Here is a 26,221-nt window from a genome sequence, read left to right on the forward strand (position 1 = left end):
GACTGAACACTTCATACTTTCAACATTTTCATTTAAATTTCACCACTTTAATTGTTCTAGGGTGTACTCGTAGTTGATAAAAGGCTTTTATCATTGTATCGAACCAACTAACACACGAGGCGGCAACGATACATCAGTTTTATGGAGTGCAGGTTATGGGTCAGAAATACATTAACCTCATTCGACGCCGCAGTTGGTTTAGCAGTGCTTGTACAACGGTCAGTTTAAAAATTTTATTGTGTTAGGTCCATCAGTTAATGGTTTGTGGTTAGATATTAATAACTTGTATGCCCAATATTGTTATACCTAACTATTGAAGCGGTCTAGCGTACCTACATTTAGATATAACTGCATTTTGGCAGACGTTAAACCGGTCAGTAAGTAGTAAGTAAGTAAGTAAGCATCCCTTCTTTGTACCTGTTTTCCCAAGAAGACCAACTAAGTAACTTAATACGAAGTTTGTTAGAAATTTGACAACCATAATTTCTACAAGACCAAACACTAATGAATGTAGCAGACTTCCCCACATATTAACGCCAAAACAAATTACCGAAGCTAAGTAACCAATATACCGTCACATTGTTGACTCAACTCCGACCTTATTACCAAAAAATAAGGTCCACTGATGTATAGTTACTAATTTTTCTGTTAGCACCATCGTCCATACTGTTAACTAACACATCATATACCTTATTGCGAAGACATTAAGGTATATTTATGTGTAGTTAATAATGTTAGTAACCGTCCAACCCACAATAATATTAATCTCCACCAAGTCTTGCGGAAAAATTGATTGGGAACTTTCAATTAACGGAAATTCTCGGCCGTTCGACCGGAACAGGAAGTAATAGGCAGCCGGAAATCGGGGACACTTAGTGTGTGATGGAAAATGGAGGTTTTATGCGTGAGATTTGATGGTAATCGGTGATTGGGGGGGTTTTGGGAAGAGGTTGTATGTTGTTATATTAAGAGCATCGTTACAAGTTTTGTTTATTAGTTTGAAGCTAGGTTGATTGTCGCTAAATTTTTATTGATTTTCATCAAAACGAGCAGAAACGGTATTCTAGCTTTTTCATAAGTAGATATGCCCAAATTTGAGATTTTTGGAGACTAAATTTTAATAAAAAAAATGAAGATAAGTATTCCTTTACAAAATTTGGTGGCCAAGTGGTCATATTGCATGCCTGTACCATACTAGTTTTAAAAAGTACGGGTCCAAAGTGACATGCAGCTAAATACCAATTTCAGGGTCTAAATTACTCTAGAGGTCAGTTCAAATTTAACAATTTGTTATGATATTGAACGGGTTTTGATAATATACAAATACTTAAATACATAGAAAACATCCATGACTCATGTTCATCACAAAAATAAAAACCCTTACCAGGATTCGAACCCAGGACCATCGGCTTCATAGGCAGGTCAATACCCACTAGGCCAGACCGGTCATCAAAACCGTTGCACCTCATGCACGAGTTACAGTATATTTTGCAAGCACCAATCACCGTGAACAATCTTCAAGGTCGTATAAAATGAGATCAAAACCATAACTAGTTGTTAAATCGTAATGGGCTCATGGTCTAAATTACTGTGGTTCAAATGATCGTTTGACTAACTTCAGCAATGTGAACACCCCGCCTTAACAAGCGATGTGAACACCCCGCCTTAACAAGCGTCCTGACGTGGGCTGATTGCCTAAAGCTCTTTGATGTCGAACTATTTAGAATTAGAAACACTCGCTACGCACGCGTGCCCCACTTGATAGTTGCGTTAGTTCAATCATGCTGTCTCATTATTAATACATTGTGGGTTATAGCTAATCGAGTACATAGTATACTATATGTGTAGAGTTTCAATAGGTATATACTGGAATATCATGATTTCAAAACACGGTTTTACTATTTTTAACAAGTATTCAAAGAATTGCACACGTAAGTAATACTCTACTGAAATTATCTTCTGCGAGTGAAGCAAACGAGCTGACAAATAGCTTAATAGTAAGCAATTATCGTCGCCCATGGACACCTTCAACACGAGAGGAGTTCCAAAGCTTCTTCTGTTTTCGTTGCGGGCAGCACGTTCTCTCGATTTCATTATTATAGGTGCATCAGTACTTTGTTTCATGTATCTATAAAAATGCAAAAAGAAATCATTATCTTTTTTTATTAAATAAAAAGGGAATTAATCGCGTAAAAAATAAGTTTTATATTTCGGAGAAGACACTCGAAACAGAACTCCTCGAAACGTCGGAGGTAAATTTAAAACTTATGTTTAAGCGTTGTTTTAGTTAATAATAATGAGTGGAAATCGTTTAGACGCTTTTTAAATCAGTCTTTACTTCATTGTCTCTCCTACAGAAAGCCAAATACTCACCTTTTATTGCATGCTATGTTCTTTCCTCACGCATTATCTAAAGGCGAGGAGGCAATATCGCGGCACATGGCTTTGACGTGTGTCGAATCGGATAATATCGGCCCAATTCTCGCCTTTGTCGATATCGATGTATGAAACGTGTCTGTGATTTTAATTTCTCGTGATGAAATCTTGAATTCGTCTTGTGAAGCACTTTTTTTATGGTAACAAAAGTAAATCGTTGATCGCATTCAGATATGTATGTATATACCAATGGCGTGGGTGTTTGGACGCAAAATACTTAGTCGAGGTCAAAAATATCTCTACAAGGCAACGTTCCAAATATATATTTACCTAAACACCTCTAAAACACTGACAATAAAGCTGTGTAAATATATTTCTGAAAAGTTGGCTTGTAATGATATTATACTGTATGCATTATTATTTGCGTTATTTGACACATTGTGACTGACGTATATAGAGATGTAACTAACCCAAATCGATTGTCACAGCAAGCGATGCGTCAGCAAGCCAAGCAAGCGACACGTGCCCCGGGCGCCGTCCAAGGGGGGGCGCCAAAATGGGCAAAAGACTACCTCTCCGCCTTGTCAAAAGGCAGCAGGGAAACTTTTGTCAGTCGTATTTACCACCACTGTGAAGTGTGAAATGCGGATGGTATTCTGGCCCACAGCGCAAAAGAGAAAGCCGATCTTTTAGGTACACTTTTTGCCTCGAACTCGACCTTGAAAGACGACGGTAGCGCCCTACTGCCCAGTGCCCACCATCCCGCAGTGCGAATACTCTATGCCAGAAACTTCTATCAAGCAGAGGGATATTGGGCGGGAGTTGCTATGCTTTCGTTTTATGAAGCGAGCGGGCCGAGTGCTTCAGAGTTGTGTCCCGTGTTAGCGTCTTTTCCGGGGTCTCCTGTCGGGAAGTTACCATCTTATGGACTGTCTAAGAGACTACCTATGCAAATGGATCGCTAGCCCTTTGTCCGGCAGGCGCATATGAGCCGTAGTAGACGGAACCTGGCTGCGTAGCCAAGATGCCAATCGCTTACGCTCTGTAGCGATCGAAACGCAACTGTCACTTTCCCACTAATAAGGAAGAGTGATAGAGTGACATAGTTAATGCTTTTCGTTGTTTGTCGAAGCGATAGCGATTGTAACCTTGGCTAGGCCGGCTGCTCCAATAGCTGCTGCTGCTGCATATCTGTGACATGTTTTCTATCGACGATATTTATGCGGTATCGATATGCGGACGACAGTACTATACAGGGATGGCTAAAAAATAACTACATTCCCGTTGCCAGGGAGGTTTTGGGATTATACTGCAACTTTTACTACGGGACCAACCAAAAAAAAAACCCTTTTGTTTCGTTAGTTCATTTCGTTTGGGGGGGGGGGGGGCGCAAATTTGGTGTCTGCCCCGGGCGCCATATCCTCTAGCTACGCCACTGCTAGAATTATATGGTTTTCCCGCAAGGTAAATGCATTTAATACACCGACCGAGTAGGTCGCACCCATCGTCAAAATCTTAACTAACTGGGGATCTATTTTAAAGTTTATTTATGTTATTTCTGTGTCAAATTTGTTGTCTGTTAGGTGACGATAAATATATCCATATTTACAGTTAATTATCCACCTTTTCCTTACTTTTATTAAAATAAAAATGAAAAATTCATATCGATTTACTTAAGACAACTACCGATTCATAACGGTGGTGTCCGGCCAACCCTAAAATTAAAAAAAAAAAGACGTAGAACGTAAACGTTCGCAGTGCAATTGTTTTCCTTTGTGATTTCGATGTGCAAGACATTTTACGTTGTATTGCTGTTGTGAGTGACAGATGTCAAATAACGCAAATAACGATGAACACAGTATAGTGATGTGTGTTTATGACAATGCATGCCAGTTTCGTATGTACAAAAAGCAACACTCCTAACTGTACGTCGGTGGACCTTATTACAAAAGGCATAAGGTCCACCGATGTACAGCTAATAGTGTAGGCGATGGTACGTTTTTAAAATTACTTTAATAATACTCGTATGCTGACATATATCGATTTGTTCTGCATGTTTGAAGCAAATAAAAAATGTTACCTGACATTTATAGATACTAGATACAAAAGATAAGTTTTCACGTTGCATTGAACATCAAACCATACAGTTATTATGCATGAAGCTGAGCCACAATCCATGCTCATCTCTCAGGACGAAACCATGCGTATCCAACGTGAACGCGCTCGCTGCGTTGACATGGAAGCCATTTCGAACTTACATTTTGCCATCAAAATGATTTTATTTTGTTATTATTCGCTCGTGCGCCTCGCTCGCGCCAATACATGTACAGTCAGCAGTAGAAGTTGCTAAGCGGGCCAGGTGTTCAAAATGATCTTGACACGACTTTATTGTTAAGAGAATAACACGCGTATTCGGGAAACGAGATAATTACAAGATCCAGAGACGATATAGAGATCAACTAGATTTACATTAGATATCGACTAGATGTGACTTGGATATCTAAGTCATAACTTGTCGAAATCGTTCAAGAGGACCTCCAGAATCGCGGAAACGTCAAATTTGACATATCTATCTTACAGATATCTTTAAATTATCCATATCGTAACTTGTTGAGGTCTAGTAGAGATCTAATTCATTTCCCGAATCGAGCCGTAAGAGTGTGTCAAGGTAATTTTGAACACCACGCCCGCTTAGCAACTTCTGCTGCAGACTGTACCTACCAACAAATACGAGCGAAATGCATGCGCGACTGATAACAAAATGACATTTACATATCAGAATGTAAGGATTTCATTTTATTATATAACCGGAGTCTATTAAAACTGCACAACCCTTTTTTATAATTTTACCTTTTTTTAGGTATTTTGTTTATGGTTTTTGATACTGTTCTGTCTATTTTTATTATTTGTCATATTACATTTTGTTTCTCTAAAAACCGGTGTAAGTGCTACATTAAGGTGACAGTCCATTTTCAACGACAGCTGCAATACTGTTCATTTTACTATGGAAATTGACAATGACAGCGACGCGTTCAGTACCGGTAGTGCAGCTGCGGTTAGAAATGGGATGTTACCATTACGTTGCATGTTTTTAGGCTTTATTTCTAGCTTCTGTACAATGTACATACACTACAGTTTTAGTTCAATTTCTAACAAAGAACTGTTCAATAAATGAACGAATACAGTGCGGCCGCCGATGGAATCATTCTCCATTCGTCGGCAATAACCGGAACTCTATTATTTTAAGCTGGAAACTTCGGCCTGAAACTTTCTCGTTTACATGACGGGAAAGTTGCTCTTTTTGGGAAAGTTCCGGTATTCTGCTGAAAACCAAGGGCTGTGTCGCTTGTTCGATGTAAAATCATATTCCCTGACATAGCGGGGTTGCGAGAGCAATCTAGTTTTAGTATATATATAAAGTACTTGCTTGAAAATTTATTTTATTTCATACTATTTAGTATTCAGAGGAAAATTCGATCAAGCCTATTATGGATCGCTTTATCCACATTTATCCACGTGATAAAACAACTGTCACTTTTTAACTCTGCGGGAAAGAGACGGACACCGTTTTATCACGCTGTCACGTAGATAAATACGACCATCATATCCGTACAGATTTGAAATAGTGTACTTACAAAAGGTACCGGTAATTTATTGTTATTTTTATATATGGGTGCATTTATTTATAAAGCCTATTAGTTCTTTATCACTTTGTTATTATTTTCACTACATAAATTTGGCTTAACGGCCTTGTAGCACAGCGATAAAGTTTTAAAGTATAAAGTACTATAGGCCCAATTCGAACTTTAAGATACGTCAGTTAATATATTATATAGATATAATTAGATATGTCAGTGTCAAAAGTGACGTTTTTGTTTGAAGAAATGTCACATTTGACACTGACATATCTAATCCATATCTTTTCTACATCTATTAACTGACGTATCTTAAAGTTCGAATTGGGCCGTATGTCATTTGTACATAATTATGACATTTATGGTAAACTATAACTAGGTGTAGTCGTAACTACCGTAGGAACTTCAAACTTCAACTCAAACAAAGAAAAACAATATGTTTTTACCCTGGAACTGAGAAATTGTTAGTTTAAAATAAACGAGAATATTATTTCCAACTCATAACTAAACAGTCTGAGTTCACCAACAAACTGCTCAACTTTGCCGCTACGGTGAATAGCTTCAATGTGTGTTACAACAGATGCTCTGATTTAATCAACTTGCGCTCTCTAGTGTGGGCAAAGACCAGATTAAAAAATACTTTATAAACTATGTACTTAGTTTTTAAGGATCCAGAAAGGCAAAACTAACTCTTTGAAACTAATTTGAAACTGGAAACCTTTTTTAATCAAAACTTAAAATTCAAGACGTGTTTTATGCATAAAATTCATGCCACAACACATCACATAATTCAAGCCTTAGGGCCCGATTCGGATTTTGAAATGAACATCTTTTAGACATCACCAAGATACGATAACGATATATTATTCGATTATGCGATTCTGGAGATACTCTTGAACGATTTCCACAGGATATGACTTAGAGATCCAATTCACATCTAATAGATATCTTACTCTATCTAACGTAAAAGTGACATTGGTTGCCCGAATTGCGCTGCAAAAGAGAACTAGTTGATATCTAAACTATATCGTCTATCGGATCTAGTACGTGTCGTCTCTTGTGAATATCTTGAAGTTCGAATACGGCAGTTATTTAGCTTACTGTGGGACTCCGTCGATTAAATGTAACAGTAATATAGACCTTCAGAATGATGACTAAAAATTCTTTGTTTTAGAAGTCGAGGCTTTTCGAGTCGCAATATAATACACTAGCGACCCGCCCCGGCTTCGCACGGGTTACACAAAACCTTAAGAAATTATACACTTAACTTAACAAATTATACCTTTTCTAAGAATCATTTTATTCATATGTGAAAACCGCATGAAAATCCATTCAGTACACACAAACAGACAGACTTTGTTTTATACAGTGTAGTGATTTAAAAAAAGCATTCTTGAAAATCTAAAGTCTTAAAGAATGTTGAAAAGATACGACTTGAAAGTTTTTACAGTTAGAACCTTGTACTAAGCAGAGTTTTTTTTTAATTAAAACTCATTATACTCTAGCACTATCTAGAATTACCATCTCTAGTACTTAAAAGTAAAGCAATGCAGATCTCAAACATATATATTATGTGTATATTCTTCGCCTTATTACTAAAGAAATAAGGTTCGAAACAGGATATCTGCAATGTGACGAATAGTGCCGGATGAAATGATAGTATAATTGTTGTTTGTGACGAAATTATTATGAAACTTTGTTGAGAATACTGGCGCTGTTGGTGAAGTTAAAATATGACCGAAACATGACCTCTTAAAGGATGACTCGCGTTAGACCGGCCCGTGCCCGGGCCGATGCCGATGGCATGACGGCTGATCCGTGATCACGTGGTCCTTTCCATAGAAAACGAAGCGCTGAAGGTTCCGGCCCGGCCCGAGCCCGGTCTAGTGTGAGTTATCCAAGAGTCATAAGAACATAGTCGACGCTATGCAAGTTGGAGGGTCTGCCATCTTGTGGCCTGAATTGGAACTATAAACAATTGAACATGTACATTGCCAAAGAAAGTGCTGCCATCTACCGTTCTTGTACGTTTTCTTGTGGGCTTCACATTTTCGCCTCGCGCCAAAAATCTGACGGTTCCTATGCTGCCCCTATAGTTCATGCAAGCTCCCTATACTAACTTATCATGGTAGGCGGATATAACTATTCTTCACTTGACATTTAGTCCCGCGTCTAACTTACAATGTATTTAACACTAAAACGGCTAGGTATATCCAGATTCAACAGCAGATCGGGAACAATCCCCTATTAGGGTCCTTTCGGCCACTAGACCCCTTCAAAGCCTGCTTATTGGGCCGCATCATCACTGAACTTTCAACCTTAAGTCTGAGAGATAAGTTCGTAAATTGGAAGTGTGTGGGTTTAGCCAGAGCATTCACGAAGCAATCGGCACGTAGACTGAGTTTGGATACACGTTACAATAAGGGTGCGGAGCTGTTATACTGCCAGTGGTTTCAAGGTACTGCCATATTTGTTTGATGTTAGCTTCATTGATGAGGATCGTGATTCCATTAAAAGTATAGAGTAAGATTGCGAAAATTACGCAATCAATACGTAAGAAGACCACGTACAGTCGACGTCAAAGATATGTTTACACTTTTGGACCTTACGCCTTTGTAATAAGGCGAAAAATGTAAACATATCTTTGACGTCGACTGTACCAGTCTGAATAAATACGAAAAGAATAATATGATAACTTCATCGCGATCGGTCTGTGGCTTTGTTATCAAAAATCAAGATCATCTGATGTCTTGTGGACAGTATGACTTGATTCCATCGACTCGACTATAAACTCTCCTATTCAAAGTTACCCTGGCGGTCTAACCAAGATGACAATATCGGTATCGCTTCGCCATCGAATCGCATTGCGTCTCTCTATTACTTTTCCTTATTAGTGTGACAGGTGTGACAGTGACAGTTGCATTTCGTTCGCCACGGAGCGATAGCGATTGGCATGTCTACGGGGCCTATTCCGTTGTCATAAAACTTGCTGCTGTTCTTCCCTTTCCTGTCTGTCTCGTCTGATTCTCCACCATAGAGTTGCGTTCACGAACAAAGGATGGCTCGCTAAGAACTGTTCAAAACACTTAGTAAAACTGCGGCTTAATGAATTCTCAATGCTATTATCTTCGTGTTAGTAGGCACGTGGACAAAGTACGAATAAATGTGAAAATAGTTGATATTAGATCAGTCTTTAAAAATGAGCCATATATTCCATGTTCCTGCTGTTTGCAATACACTGTCGACCTCAAAACTTAGCCCGTGAATGCACGAGGCACGCAACGCCAACACTCGCCGCGGAACTTGCACATGCACAGTGCACGAGCTCGTTTATCTAAGCTCACCAACGAACTAGAATCATTATAGAAGTGTGATTATAGCTCAAAAATTACCCCACGTGTACCTATTGTACCTACCGCGAGCGACTCAACTGAAGAGTACAGCGCACAGTTTCACTAAGTACGCCAGATATTTTAAAGCCGCGCATCCCTGCATTAAGATATAGAATTTTATTTTTCACCACACCAGCTCGGAAAGGCTTACTTTGCACTTCAAAAACTGATAGCAAAGTTGCATTTTATTCACATGTGAGGCAAAGTAATCAAATGCAAATTTTGAGTTGTTTTCTTATGTTTGCTGGTAGAATTGACTTTTAAATGATGATTTTGGACAATAAATATTTAATAACATTCATTTGGTTTTGATTTGGTTTGATTTTATTTGATATTTTACATTTAATATTTGCTTCAGGTTGGTGTGGTGAAAAATTTTGTGTTTCACTCGGGGGCAAATTTTGTTTAACCCTCGTGCTTTAAAACCCTCGCAACGCTCAAGATTCCATTAATCGAACCACTCGCTATGCTCGTGGTTCAACTTTGGAATCTTTCGCTTGCTCGGGTATCAATATTAGAACGAGCGGTTAAACAACAACTTTGCCCCCTTGTAAAACAAATAACTATTATCCAATCATAACTTTTAGCAAAGATATATTTATTGCCGCCAGTATTTATGGCACATTTGGTCCGGGAGACAATCAGAGTGGGGGGCAATATTTTATTTGTTAAGTTAGTTTTACTCATTCTTAGGTTTATTTTAGTTTATAATTTGTATGTTTAATCTGTTTTATTCTAAAGGTTTTTAATATGTATTAAATGCTTTCTTTTTTTATTGATTGAGTAAGATGGGTAAAATCTAAGGCAATTTTGTGCTTCGAATTTGACAGGTAAACGAGATGGCGCTGTACAGCTCCATACATTTTGCGGTAACTCTGATTGTCAAAAGTTGACGTTTGACAATTAAGTGACCGCAAACTATATGGCGGAGTACAGCGCCATCTGTTTTGGTTGTCAAACTAAGGGGCACGTTTTTTTCTTAGACTTTACCTCTCTATTACAATATATTCTCTTTGCTTTTAGGGATCAATCACATTTTTTTTAATATCAGGAAATTATGTATTGGGTAATATTCAAAGCTGCGTGCGCGATATAGTAATAGAGAACTGTCATTGATATTTACGTGTCATATCATATCAGATAAGGGTTAGCCATGTGGATCATTTTTTGAAGTAAAAAATGTGCTAAGAGCATCCTCTATGTGTATCTGTCGCTATGTCTGTCTATCCCTCCCACTATATTTTCTGCCTCTTTCTCTTTATCCATGGATGGAATTAAAGTAATCATTAAGGACATATTCAGGTACCATCATGCTCCGCAATTGTTGCGCCATTTAGGGTCCTAGCTAAATTGGTTTTTCAATACTTCCGCTATAGAGTTTCGGATTTAGGAAGAACCCTAAATGGCATAATAATCCCGTGCGGTGACTGTACATTATTTCTTTAGACACTCAGCTGTATGAGGTTACACAATAAACAGGCGTCATTATACGCATTTCGTCGGAAGACATACTTATATTTCGTCGGGTGACAAGCAAACGTCACTAACTAACATCATTGAAATTATTGGACAATAAACCGTGTTACAAGTGTAATAAAGTGCACTGTTACTTTAATTTTTGGACAGTACTTAGTGAGTTTTGCTTGGCACCCGACAATTTCAACTTGAAATATAGTGAGTTAAATAAACGATCTCGCAATAATGTCATAATTTCATGAGTCTCTTTGACCTTCAAAAAGCATATGACGGTACTTATACATGGTGAAATTTAATCGGTGATCGGGAGTTGAAAATATTAATTTACCAACCAAAAATTGGTTTATTCTATGCGCGAGATCTCACACCGCTTGCTAATTAATTACAGTTAATGATAATCGTTAAAAATGATAACTACTGGATACGTAAACCTACTTTTATTGAAGGATTTTGATGATAGCTATATTTTTTAATCTCCATGCGTCTGCCGAGACTGTCTATCTCTAAATGCAATTAAAGCTACACAAACAACTATCTGCATTATACGTATCCAATCCCGTTCCAACAGAAAGTTAAATAAGGAGAGTTTAAAATGAACTTCCAGTTAACTCCGAATGGACTTTATAGGCCCAAGGATTCTTTAGCCTCCTAGCTTAATTACATTTAGTTCATGGTAACTTCAACAATTAGGAAGTAAATAGGTAAGTTTCATTTAACTTGGCCTAGTAGTAATTACTATTGAGGCGGCATTGCGATAATATCTTTAATTTTATTAAGAAGGACGTGCAGATAATAAATTAAATATTCAATAAAATATTTTGTCAATATAATACATATTTAATTACACAAACGGGTTTACCGTCTTTCCGTGACCACAGCTGGTGCAACTCAACTGAAACGTCGGAATTTGAGGTATACAATAAAATTATATCGCGGTAGACCCGTTTGTGTAATTAAATAATTTGTTAATAGGCCTCAAGGGCTCTTTCACGACAATACAACCTTTTAAAGTGACATCATAGTAACATGAAAAATATATTTACAAATTGAAAGTACATACTATTAAATTGGAAATGTTAACTTGGAAGCAAAATTGAAGTTTTAGATAGCATAGCCGTAACTTGATGGCCAAACTTAAGTAGCGTCCTTAATGAAAATTCATCAGCTCAAAACCCTCAAACAAAGGCAAGAACACCGCTGGCGCTGGCCCTTCGTCCGGTTTCTATGTCGTTCCAAATGCTACATAGCATAGCTCTTCTTTAAAAGGGGCTATAACTGCAATGTTCTGCCGCCAGAGTGCAGCACTAGCACCCCTCGTAAACCTTAGAGTAACTTATAAATACTGTGCCTTAAACTGTTTTCGGACAAGGTTTCACATACAATAAATATGACATTGATACATCAAAGAGGTTTGTTTACAAAGGACCTACCGGGAAACGCGAAAATCGAAACTCAGCTATCTGCGTCTTTATGTACTTACTGTAAAACGCTGTACAATACACGTGCGAAAAGTTAATTCGCAACTCGTGTCTATTTAAAACACTCCCTTCATGTTGTGTTTCAATTTATCGCCACTCGTTGTGAATTTCCTATTTTTCGCACTTGTATAACTTGTGTTGTGTGTTGTTGTTGTGTATTGTGTGTTGACTTGTTGTTGTATGTACTAATAACGGTCACGTTACACTGGTTAGTCCAACAATTAGACTTTATAAGCAATGGTAACAAGCAGGTCCTAAGCAAACAGCTTATAATCAGGCATTATGGCACGGCCAAGTGAAAGCGCACGGACCACTGGGGTGCGAGCCGAATTTTAGGAGAGCTATTTTTCATTTTAAATATTATTATTAGATTTTCTGGATTGATAATTATTAAGTATATTGAAGGTTGCCATAAATACTAAAGTTTTTTAGCTGTGTGTTTATTTTACGTCTGTTTTTAAAATTGTCCAGTTTTCTCAGAATACATGAATTTGAAATAATCCAGAGTTGAGTCTCTATCATAATCTATCAAACAGCTTATAAATACGGAATAGCAATAAGGCAAAATGAAAGGGTACCTTATACGGACCACTGGGCAGCCCTTATAAAAATGAATGTTACAGATATTTTAACAAGTAAAGTCTCATAAAATAGAAAAAAATATAAAAATATCCCGTCTTCGAAAATACCAGGTACACTCCACTCAACTTGTTAAAATATCTGTAACATTCATTTTTATACCATTATTTACGGCGATGGCACAAACAAGCTTGCTGCATAATTATTAATTATGGATGCCTGCAACTACAGAGGTATCACATACGCGTTGTCGAACAGTAAGAAACTTGCATATATTATACAGGGTGTTTGGTACATCGTTTGCCAAATTAAAACGGCAGATAGCTTGAGTCATTTGCTATCTTCTCATGCCTAGAAAAACAAAATTGGCCATGTTATTTCACACAAAAAATTTTTTTGCACCAAATTAAACATTTCTAGGCCTGAGAAGATAGCAAATGACTCAACCTATTTGCCGTTTTAATTTGGCAAACGATGTACCAAACACCCTGTATATTGCTACATTAGTACAGTCATACACCTAATGTCTAAAACATTTGCTTTTTTACTGTCATTAGACTTAGGTATTAAACCTGGAACTTTGTGGCTACCACCAGTTTGGCACCGACATAAACGCTAGCGTAAACGAAACTTACTTTCCATGCATCTCGCTCGTACTGACATATTAGTGCGAGCGAGATGTATAGAAAGTAAATTACGTAGACGTTGGCGGGTTGACACTGTCAGTGGCTCATGGTACGGGTACTTGATTTTCAATTAACTACAAAAAGAACAGGTAAAAATATATAATATTTATTACGTGTTTCCCGGAAACATTGATCCCGGCACTAGCTGTCCTAAACCAATATCGGATTGTATCGGCTCATTTGATTCCCAACGCTTCACGTCACTGCCAATATGGCGGAAATATTTCCGTCGCTAGTCAAGATCGGCGTAAGTTTCATACAAGTTTTATGGCACTTGTAACGTTTTGTTACTAAGTATTTATTCATTAGCAATTCAATGGCCGACTTGGACTTAACGGGTCCATTTGGCTTTTTATGATGCTGCGAATTTACAAGGCCAAGTCAGTAACTTGGTGTCAATGCGCCAAAGGGTATACTGCCACTGAAATTTTTTATGTCAGAGGAAAAATGGGAAAAATTTGTTGCCAAATGCCATTGTGAGTTTTTTACCTACCAATAGCAACTGTAGGTATTCTAGAGCAATAAGTGGAATTGTACCTACCAGGTATTTGTTGTATTATACATACTTGCAAGGTTTAAAAACGATAATTTTATTGTAAATACCTACGAGTTTATAATAATGTTGACTGACGCCATTAAAGGAAAGGAACTTACTGTATTTTGGTATGCTTAAATTAGTCAAGTAACCGTTTCCGCTTCCATCTTGTTATCCGATCAAGTTTCAGATTCCTGTGTATTTGTGGTGTATCCCTATAATAGTAAACGTTTAGCTGTGACCCCACAACTAACCCGTTTCAAATTCAAGCGCTCTCAACCTCGGCTTGAACCACCATCAGCATAATATTTAACTGCCCATTGGTAGCCTTTATGTGTTTGGAATAAGGTTGACGAATCGCCAGGTAATGTGTCCTCGTTCCTACGAACTTACGTAGCAGCCATATACAGTGTGTTTTCTGTAACAGGAGCAATAAATTAAACTGTAGGCTGTACGCTTCAAACTGACCAACATTTCTTCAGCAACTTTTGAAAATAACTCATGGTTTGATTTTTATTACACTTTAAAGTTTATTCTAAGACGCAATGTATTGCAAATTTTGTCATGTTTACAGCGTGACAAGCAACGTCAAACACACTGATGTCAGCGTACATTGAAGGCAATATTTATTTTGTATGATAAAGAGGAAGTCTAAAGGATTCATAATTTTTAAAAGTTGTTGAACAAATGTTGGTCAGTTTGAGGAGTACAGCCTTTAGTTTAATTTATTGCTCCTGTTACAGGAAGCACCCGGTATGTAACTAGTTTGTACAGCTGCACAGCGTATACGAGAGCTTGCCCCGGAAAATGGTCTACTGGTAAATAAACAGTTCGTTTGCTATAATATGCCTCAGTCGTTCTAGAAATCTTGCAGTTGTTCATCGGTGGGCGCCAGAAAAGTCTTGCAGTTGTAGCTGTGCACCGATGGAGGTTAGACAATGCCACAAGTTGTAGAATTCTAGGTTTGGTGGTGATGGTCTCGGTGGTTATTTTATTTGTAATTAATTCAATTGTTTTGAGGGTAAATTCAAATATTACATGCGAATAATTTCTTTTGGGGGAAAAACAAGTGCCAGACGATGCTTAAAGATATTCAAAGTGATCGTCAGCAGGTTTAATATCAATAGGGAGGTTTTGTTGCTCTTGAACTGGACTACCGTTTTATAGGGTTGGCTCTTAGTCTAGGAGGCTGGTTTGTTACGGGTCGGGTCACGTGGCTCGCGTCATATTACTCTGTGTCCCGAGAGACGGAGCCCCAGAGTATAACGCGTGGCTGTGGTTACAATTAGAAGTAGGCGTAGTAGTGTTACAGTGTTTTATTTTTAAATATGACAAAGTGAAGGGGTAAATTTTTTTTTTATCTTGATATTATAACCTATGTTGAGCGTTATTGTCTTCTCTCACAATAAAACACGGTGCAGCGATAAATTAATACTGTTTAAAGGTACTGCAAAACGATAAACGTTTACAAAATAATTAATTAAATGTAAAATATTGGTTGAATTTTAATTCAGTTTAGTAAAAATGACTTAATCAGTCTAAATATTTATTAAATTTTATATTACTAGCTATAGAATGTTTAGTTTCGATTATCAAATAAAAATTAGTTGAATTAAAAGTTCCATAAATTATACGGCAATAATGCAATTAATGAATAATTAATCTTATGTTTTTTTCTGCGTCAGAAAACAAAACATCAAATAAATATCTTCCTTTATCTGATAATTAGTGTATTTCTTCGACGACCACTAACGACTAAGATGGGACCGGGCCGTTAATCCGAGCTATCTTTTCAATTATCTCCTCATTTCATTAGCCGATAGCGGCCACTGGAATTATACCAACTCATAGCTACGTTTGGGATGGTGGAAATTCATCTTATTAAAAAAAAATTGAACCAATTTAAGACATCTACGAAAAAGGCCCTTATTTCAGGGCTATCCAGATTGACAATAAACTGTCCAACAATATCAGAAACATAGAAAACCTAAATTCATTCTCATCAAAATTACAAGAATTTTTATTGGTGAAGGCATACTTTTCCGCTCAAGAGTTCATGGAAGAAAACTTCTTTTTCTAACTTCTACTAACTAATCCTTAATTTCTTGTTTAAAAATATTAATTTAGGTACGACTATTTAATTATTAGTAGATAAAGTTAAGACAATGTTATTTATATTTAATGATAAATAATGTTCCTAACATTATGTGTTATTTATTTATTTTATTCAACATTTTAAATCAGACAACAAGGTCCATATTACAAATACCTTATATCATCATCATCATCATCATCATTTCAGCCTATATACGTCCCACTGCTGAGCACAGGCCTCCTCTCATGCGCGAGAGGGCTTGGGCTATAGTCCCCACGCTAGCCCAATGCGGATTGGGCTAGCGTGGGGACCTTACCTATATACCTTATATACCTATACATTTTTATAATCTTACAAAACTAAACACTATTTAGGCGACAAAACGGCGTGGCTCCGTTGAATCGTATGGTCTTGTGTCGGATTCGGCAGTTTGCCCCGGAACCTCCGAAACACGACACCCTGCGGGCAAAAGTCGGTGCACTCGATGGTGTCCTGCAGTGGCCAACAGTGTTGCCAACTGGGATTTTGAAACAATGCTAGACTAATATCTAGATTATGCCAAAATTATGCCATAGTTTTTTGAAATACCTATGCTAAAAAAATGCTAAAATATCACTTGAAATTAGACACTTATAACGCATACATTTTTCAAATTTGCCGCTTTCTTCTACTGATAAGACCTGCTTGACCAACTTTATATAGTCCGTCGACGTCCATCCGTCCACTAAAGTCAAAATTCATATGAAAATATGAACCACATAAGGCGATGGCGCATATTGTTGCTGCCAAGTTGGTGCAAACTTGGCTTAGACTAAATTATGCTAAAAAATATGCCAGATGCTAAATGGGAAATTTTGGTGCCAAAGCGAGTGAAAATATGCCAGATCTGGCATCATTTATGCCAAGTTGGCAACACTGGTGGCCAAACACTAGTCCTAATGTTCACTACCTAGAGAATAGTTATTTGTTTAGTTAAAAGTTAAGTAGGTATCCTTAACGATAAAACGTAGACCCATTACGATTACTCCCAACGAGCAGCGAAGTTTTATTTTATACTCGTCCCCAAAACACTGACAATGACACTAAACGCTTTAATACTAAACTTTGTTATGTCAGCAAGAGGGTAATAAATGGACCCAGTGAAACAATTTGTCTCCTCCATTTAAAATAACCTCATAAAACATTTAAAATGCCCATTTCAAATTGCCTTCCAAAAATATCCCTAGAGATATGTCGTTACAATTTTGTGCTTTTAAAACAAATTAAATTGATGTGCGAATGATGGGTATAAAAATAAATTCGTCACCATTTCCATTGACAGTGCATGGACTTAATCCTATCAGTGCATTGAGTAGAATGGGATATTAAAGGTCTGGACCAACTTATGCGAGAGGAGATAATAATGCGAATTCGTTCGCACAGGATATGTGGTTTAATTCACACAGCAGACAATATTGCTTGAATTTAAAGTTCTTATAAAGTTTAATAAATAATATCACACACAACACAAGGATTGGATTTTGGACCCTTCTATCTTCTTGTTTACTATGGACCATTTTATTGAATGAGAATTCACTAGACGTATATCGATCGGGATATGAACCGTGATTACCTTTTACTCCTTTTTTTTACTTTTCGGTATAAGTCTAGTGAAACTAACCGTAAATCATTCAAAACTGTTATTATAAGAATTCTACATGATGGTCCGTAAGGAACATTTTGACTGGGCATTGGTGTATGAAAAGCCCTGCTGAGTCAAATAGCGCTATCACAAAATAAATTTTATTGCTAACTTATACTTTAGTTTCTATAACTGAGTATTCATTCCATTTTCAAAATAATTTGTTTTTTAAATAGCGCTATTCGGCTTAGTAGGGCATAATAATGCAGAGTGTAAGTGTGTCACGAGCTTTACGAGGCTCGTTTTAAAACCGTGATAAACAACGTTAATCGCGCGAGTGAAATAATTTCCCAGTTTATTTGCTACAATAACGTAATTAACTATTTGTTCTCCCTTGATAAATACTTTACAAACATTTACATTCACGTATAAACAATAATGTCAACGTTATTTTAAGTTTTTTTAACAGTTCACCTTTTATCGTGCAATTAAAACATTGACGATGTCTGTGGTTAAAACTAAAATTTAGTTTGTACATAGTAAATGAAATTTAGGAGGTTTTTTATTAATTTATTTAGAAATATACTTTGAACTCACGGTATTCAACAAAACTATTTTAGTAAGTACCTACGGCGCGATTCGGGAAATTAATTAGAGATGCACTAGATATGAAATAGTCAAGATATGTGACGTTCCACATCAAAAGGTACCTTATGGCGGCTGGCGCTTACGTAGCATATCACATAATATTGGAGCGGCGTAAATAATCGCCAACCGCCATAAGGTACCTTTACCTGTGGGACGTCACATATCTTTACTATTTCATATCTAGTGAATCTCTAATTCATTTCCCGAATCGCGCCGCTAGTAATTTTATCCCACGGTTAGGTCAAGTTAGAAGCGTTATTTATGACGAGGAACCTACATAAGTTATATTATAACATGTTGTAACATGACAAGAATGTCGTATAATATTGATTCTAGTTATTTATATATTTTGCCTGATATTTGTCCTGAAATATAGGAAAAACTAAAAATTTCATTCTAAGGAAAAAAAACCTTTTTTTTATAGTTCCATATCTCATGAACTATTTAACATGCGGCGCTGTACATGGGCTTAAATTGTTCTAAATTTAATGTTCTTTTAACATTACATAGCAAGTTTTGACTAAAAACCATAGTTTTATAATAAAAGTGCAAAAACTGAAAAAACTCCGAAATTTTTGCAGTTTTTTGGAAATTACGCAGGGAGCACAACTTTTTTTTGCTTGCAAAACATAGTCTCACATTCCTCGAAGGACTATAAACAATATACAAAAAGTACAGAACTACATCACGCATTGTTTTTTTATTGTAAGATTTGACCGGTGTACATGTTAGAAACATTAAATAGATGCGTCAGCGTAATGTAAAAAGTGTAATTTCTCGTACAAATAGCGAGTATTCCAGTATCAAATAACATGTACGAAGCGTTTAAAGGGTTGAGTCGAGTTTAAACGTAACGACGCTCGTTAAAGTAATGTCCCTTGAATAAATAACCCTTTCTTCGACCAACAACAACCTTAAGATACTCGTTTTATATTAAACATGTTACCTTTTGGAGCAAAGATGGCATACTTACGTTTAAGAAGGACTTCAGACACGTAATTTTCTTATAGACGTTTAGTGCTTTTGAAGAATGAATCTTTTGTAACAAAGAAGCGGTTAAATGTAAGCGGTTAAACGGTTCTTTTTTGAATTGTTTGGTATGCCACATGTGTAATTTTAGGATACTTTGTACATGTTTTTACCATTAAGGTACCAAGTTTCCAGAGTGTTCAAGGATTTGGAACATAGTTAATATGGCAAGAGACTAAAAAAATCCTTCTGAAACCGAGTTCAGCCAATAGCAATAAGGAGATGAGATCATACAGCACGCCAGATAACATTTAACTGTAGAAAATCACAGAATTGGAGATTCTCAACTTTTTCGGTGAGTTTGTACTACACATAACTTTGATCTGGACACAAAAAGAGAGAGTCCTAAATAAATTTGTAGACAGTGTCTGTATACAGGGTGACACATAAGACGTAATACAAAATAACTAATTATGGTTCGGTTAATGACAACGAACATTATTCACTACATCATTAATTAAAATTCATCTAAATAACTTTTGCTAATTTTCTAACAAAATAATTTAATAATTTCCTGTAAGTTTGGTCACCCTATGGACGTTTGGTGACGTCATGTTAGTTGTGTAAAAGCGCTGGTGGCCTAGCGGTGAGAGCGTGCGACTTGCAATCTGGAGGTCGCGGGTTCAAACCCCGGCTCGTACCAATGAATTTTTCGGAACTTATGTACGAAATATCATTTGATATTTACCAGTCGCTTTTCGGTGAAGGAAAACATCGTGAGGAAACCGGACTAATCTCAATAAGGCCTAGTTTACCCTCTGAGTTGGAAGGTCAGATGGCAGTCGCTTTCGTAAAAACTAGTGCCTACGCCAAATCATGGGATTAGTTGTCAAGCGGACCCCAGGCTCTCATGAGCCGTGGCGAAATGCCGGGATAACGCGAGGAAGAAGGAGGAGATGTTAGTTATACTTAGGTACTTGTCACATTATCTAACGTAATCTGTGTGTCAAGTAGTCAGTCGCAAGTAGTAATTTCTGATATCAATACACAAGTGAAACATTTGATAAAACAAATCAAATCAAATCATTTATTTACAAGCATGCAGTATTTTATTAAAATTTAAACGTATTTCAACAGGTGCTCAAAATGACCACCGCCTTCCACAACGCAAAGCTCTGCACGACGTCGGATGTTCCCCTGAACTCTTCCAAGTACAAATTCGTTGGCTTTTACGACTTCAAATGCTTGTACAATTTTTTGGCGGAGTTCTGCGACCGTATTTGATTGGCGTTTATAAACTTGCCTTTTAACTTCGCCCCACAAAAAAAAATCCAGCGGCGTTAGATCTGGACTACGAGGTGGCCATTCTACAGGACCGTTACGCCCTATCCAACGCCTGGGGAACTCTTGGTCAAGGTACCTTCGAACCCGCAGAGAAAAATGAGCTGGAGCTCCGTCTTGTTGATAGTACAGATTTTGAACATTTTCCACTGGTATGTGTTGTATCAGCATTGGCAAAACGTTTCTCAAAAAGTCTTCGTATTTTTCTCCGTTAAGGTTACCTTCAATAAAATAAGGTCCTATTACATAATTATTGAGGATACCCGCCCAAACATTAAGTGAGAATCTGGTTTGAAAGGAATCTCTTCGTGTCACATGCGGATTGACATCGCTCCACCAATGTTCATTGTGTGTATTAAATAAACCTATTCTTGTAAATGTAGCTTCGTCTGACCACAAAATGTTATGATTCAGGTTTTGCAACAGCCACCTACAAAACCGTGTTCTTTTGGGATAATCTGCTAGAACAATATCTTGCACCCGTTGAAAATGAAAAGGGTGCATTTTTTCCGATTGTAATAGTCTCCAAACAAAAACTTGGGTTGTTCCGAATCGTGCCGCTGCTTCTCGGGTGCTTGCTTCAGGATTGCGGATAAAATACCTAAGTACTCGTGTTCGAAACTGTTCTGTGTATCTTGGTTGCCGGCCTCTGCCTTGGGCATGAATTGGAACTCCGAATTGCCCATAGTCCCTCAAATTTTGCAGACAGTCGTTTATCAATTGCCGTGTGGGGATCGGACACTCTGGGTAGAGTTCGTGAAAAAGAGCTTGCGTCTGCACCGTACTCCGCGACGTAAAATAAAATTCTACCATACGTAATCGTTGAATGTTTGTGAATGGATAAGGAGGTGGCATTATTACTTAACCAATCTTTAAATTTTTCCAATCGCCAAATGAAACTTATTAATCAATATTTTCTTGTTATGACAAGTAACTTCAACGATGCGTCATTTATTTTTAAATTATCAGTCTTGATGATAAACAAGGTGAGTGTTTACTACAAAGTACTTTCAACCTTTTTGTTCTACACAAAGTAGTTAGGGTAACCATGATGGGGTCAAAAATAACGGAAATTATTAAAACAATGGTACAACGATTGCTATTATTTAAACAACACGGAACATAGTTTGGATTATTAGCAGTAGGTAGGTAAGTTTGAAAAACATGTTTTGTATTACGTCTTCTGTGTCACCCTGTATATAACATCTGACGCTAAACGTTGTTAACCTCTGCCTATTTAGGTATTTTATACAAAAACTTTTTTCATTTATTGTAAATGTATATGCCACATCTTTCTCAAGTAATCATCATATCAAAGAGGCCATTCCGTGACTGACAAACAGACGGATTACCTTGCCACATTATTGCTTACATAATGTATGGGATCCCAAACTACGCCTTGATTTTTTATTTATACGCATTGAATGTAGTTTCAAAGAAATACATTTAGTAAACAACGCAGATCACTCTGTATACAATTTAGGCGGACCACGCTAAGTTTTCATTCCAAATTCAGTATTGAACTTATAGGGACATGTATGCATTCTGACTGCCAAGTTTGTGCAAAGTTAGTGTGGTCAAAGTCTACGTACTACGACTTTAACAGTTTTAAGTAAATGGTGTACGTACTAAAAACTAAATAGGGATGCTTTGCATCCAATTTTCGTTCACGGTTGATTAGCACCAGAAGGCAACATTAGCCTAAAGCACAGAATAAGTAATATTACTAGGTACAGTAGGTTCACTCTCTAACAAAACGCGTCTATTACGATAGATATGACCGCCAGGTGGCGCAAGCGCGAGCAGGCCTCCGTTCCGTAGCGGTGCGCGGCAATTACTATGGCTAGACAAGTAGACACCAAAATTGGTGTGGGCCGCATGTACTTGTATTAGCGACGCCACGAAATCGCGGAGTGAGCCACGCCTGCCTAAGGCAGATAATACCAGTTCATTATACCATTATACTTAATAAAGGGTTTTATACAACAATAAAGATTCCTACAACTCATTTAAAATCTAATTTTCGCCGAATGCAGCAATCAAATTTGCATTTCTCTTTGTACCGATATTAATAAAATATTCCAAAATAGGTACATCAAACCCGATTACAGACATTAAGCCTATGCATAATTCAGGAAATGAAGCCAGTTAGAACTCTTAATAAATGATCATCGCTTAGATGCTACCCTATGTCATGGACTTCATTCAGCAATAATCAATTCAATTGCAATTTCATTCTAAGTTAATCTTTTACCAGTGCATTGCGTTCGAACAGTTTTAGTTGTTTTAACGCGAATGCGCTCCAATCCAGATATATTCAATCGAATGACTGTCAGTTATATTTCCATGCACGAATTGAACATTTGAATTGACCGTTATATCAATAATGAATTGAACATTTGTAACGTTAATATAGATAGGGTCACCACTTGTCTTCGGCATTAAATGTTTTACTAATAAAAGTTATCCTAGTCCTTCGATTAAATCACTTAAAAGTATTTATTATTCCTAATGTTAATTAGACAATTGCAGCCAAGCATTGAAGCAGTCCATTATAACTAACCTTGATGCCTTCTTTGTCTCAGTTAAGTGGTACAGTCAGCAGCAGAACATGCGGGCTAGGTGATCGAAATGATCTTGACGCGACTTCATTGTTAAGAGAATAAGAGCGTGTCTAGGTAATTTTGAACACCTCGTCCGCTTAGCAACTTCTGCTGCTGAGTGCATATAACTTTTGGTTTCGAATAAATGTAAATGAGACCAACAAATTCGCTTCCCATCTAATATCAACACGTCAGGACGAGTCTTAAAATATGGCCCCAAGAATTATGAAGACTTCACAACTTCATTAAAGAACAAAATTGTCGGCCAAAATTCCTATTAAAGTCGACATTGGCAAAGATTAAGGCGCGAGCCCCCATAACAAATGGCGGGCGATCTGTGACCCCTTGGAAGTTATTGGGGCACTTTTGTGCAGGCTCAGCACTGTGCGGCACTGTGCGGCAGAGTGCGGCAATTTAATGTTTACGGCAGTGCTTGAAAGGGAAAGGTTTTGAAAAGGTTTAGCAAGAATGTAATGTATGGCAGTGGCGTATAACGATCTTACTGGTTTCAGGAAAAGTGTTTTTTTTTATTTAAGTCGTTAATAGACCTAGTCTGCCAACAAACTACTCTGTGGTTTGCCAGATGAATATAATTGTGTATTTAGTTGTAAGCTTTTGTAAATACACGTTTCTTTTTTATTTTCGAATTTGGTCTAAGTTTTAAGGAAATATCATCTATGTTCATGTGATTCCGATCTGATCGGGTACTTCGAGTTTTGTACCTTTGATGTTTAAAACATCAAGATGGGGATTGAGGACAATATTACTCCCATAGGTACAATAAGTATTGAGGTGTGCTCTGTAGAAATTTGATACTGTGCTACACGCGACAATGCGGTAAATTAGACTACATTTTTTTTCTACACATTGCCAATTATCTGGAGCGGTACTTATACCGACATATTTGAATTTAAATTGAAAATAAGCACGTATGAAACTTCGCCACTTACTTGTAGCACAGTGTCTGACCTCCTTAACAACGAACCTGCTTAAATTCTAAAACAGTCAATTTAGTTCGCACAAAAGGATGGCCTTATACAAGAGCAATCTAAACCAATGTAGGCGCCGAACTCTAATTGTGCAATTAAAGGAGCCATTTTGTTTAATTGAATTATTCGTTTCAGATGGAATGGAGAGCTAAAGAGCCATGGAGAGACGGGAAGAGGTACACAGGCATGGGTGCAGTATAGCCAAGCAGACGATTCTGACCACGCACCCAAGTGGCTTGCAGACAAGAGTGTCTGTGGAACTGGCGAATTTCGATGCATTATGCATGCATTCTGAATGTAAAAGCCCGGCGAAAAGACCAATGTGGGAAGGCAGTCCTTTCCTATCTCGCCGCGTTTTAGGGGGGATTTCGGCTCACGGGACCCCGGTGCTTGGGCGGAGGAGTGATGCCGTGAACGAGGGGAGGCTGTCGCAGCAATGTACTCCGGTTATGAGGAGACGGGAGGTGGACAGTCCGGGAGGGTCGCCGCTGCCGGTGAGGAGGGCGGAGGAGGTGGAAAGTGATGTGGATAATAGTGTCATCAGTGGCTGGCTGAAGTTTCGGGACAACAAGCGGGTGAGTGTTATGTATATATTTTAAAATACTAAATAATTTATAAGAATTCTTAGTCCAGAAAACATAAACCTCAGTTCACACTGTCAACTGATATCTCGTAATAAAACTATAAAAAATCAGCCATTTTCAATGTATACAAAGCTGCTCTTCATTACATTCGTTCAAAACAATTTTTTTCCTACTTTAATAACTAATTCATCAGCCAAATTTTCTTGTATGTACAGTAAAATTCATAGACCATTGGAGGTTGATAGTAGAGAGTTCAAAAATTATTACATTTTGTGCTATAATATTAGTTCTCTAGCAGGCAATAACTGCAAGTATACGTTTGTAAAGCTATAATTACTAAGTACATTCTCTTCTCGTTAAAGTCTCGCAAGACCAGTGACAATTTCAAGCGACGTTAAACTCCATCGCAATTTTTATTTAATCTTATTACCCCATTCAAACAAAATGTCCATAAGAGGGAACGTTCTGGAACGTTTACAACATAAACACAAACTCTTACTCGTCCACATTATTATCCTGACAATGTGTGGACCTTATTACAACGGGATAAGGTCCACCGATGGTTAGTTAAGTGTGAGGACAACAGTTGTACAGTGTGGAGAGCCCACGAAGTGCCATTGACACAAAGCCGGCGATCGCCGTATAACTCCCACAGAAATATTTATATAAAAAATTCCAATAGAAAAGGCTACATGGGAGTTTTAAACAATGTCTGTGAGACGCACAGACAAGATATCCACCAGACTGAGCATAGCCGCGCTACCCCCTCTGCCACGCATACGGTAATTTTACTCCATGTTCGAGTCGAAAGTGTCTTTGAGTGACCTCCGTGTCTTTGAACGGACCAATCACGGCACGGGACTTCGCTCACCTCGTCTCGCGCACCCCCGCATTTTTGGCATCATCGGTTGAATGAAATATTTGCTCTAAACTCGGTCTAGAGGATTCCTAGTCTATGGTGAGACGGAACAACGGTTGTATTTGATGTAAAATAGAATTTCAACCTTAGTCGATAAATATTAAGAAATAGGAAGCGATTAAATATTCCTAAATATTATTGCTTGGGAAAATTGAGTCGCGGGTAGAAGCAGAATTATACTAAGTATACATTGAAACTTAAGTCTGACCTGTATTTTGAAATGATGGGTTACAATGTTAATATATCAATACGTTTTTAACAAAAATATTTTTCTTCCTTCCTTCCTTCCTTTTTT

At 37.5% G+C, this 26,221-nt stretch overlaps 1 protein-coding gene across 1 annotated transcript in view; it reads left to right on the forward strand.

Annotated features, from left to right (window-relative positions):
• Nucleotides 1–26,221, forward strand: part of LOC134672660 (uncharacterized) — a 538,774-nt gene that overhangs the window by 17,694 nt on the left and 494,859 nt on the right. Inside the window, exon 2 of the mRNA XM_063530618.1 lies at nucleotides 24,559–24,998. Coding sequence (XP_063386688.1) covers nucleotides 24,582–24,998 — 417 coding nt within the window. The 5' untranslated portion in view covers nucleotides 24,559–24,581. The remainder of the gene's footprint in view (nucleotides 1–24,558; nucleotides 24,999–26,221) is intronic.

Source organism: Cydia fagiglandana, chromosome 17 (assembly GCF_963556715.1).
Source record: "Cydia fagiglandana chromosome 17, ilCydFagi1.1, whole genome shotgun sequence".
Lineage (NCBI taxonomy): Eukaryota > Metazoa > Arthropoda > Insecta > Lepidoptera > Tortricidae > Cydia > Cydia fagiglandana.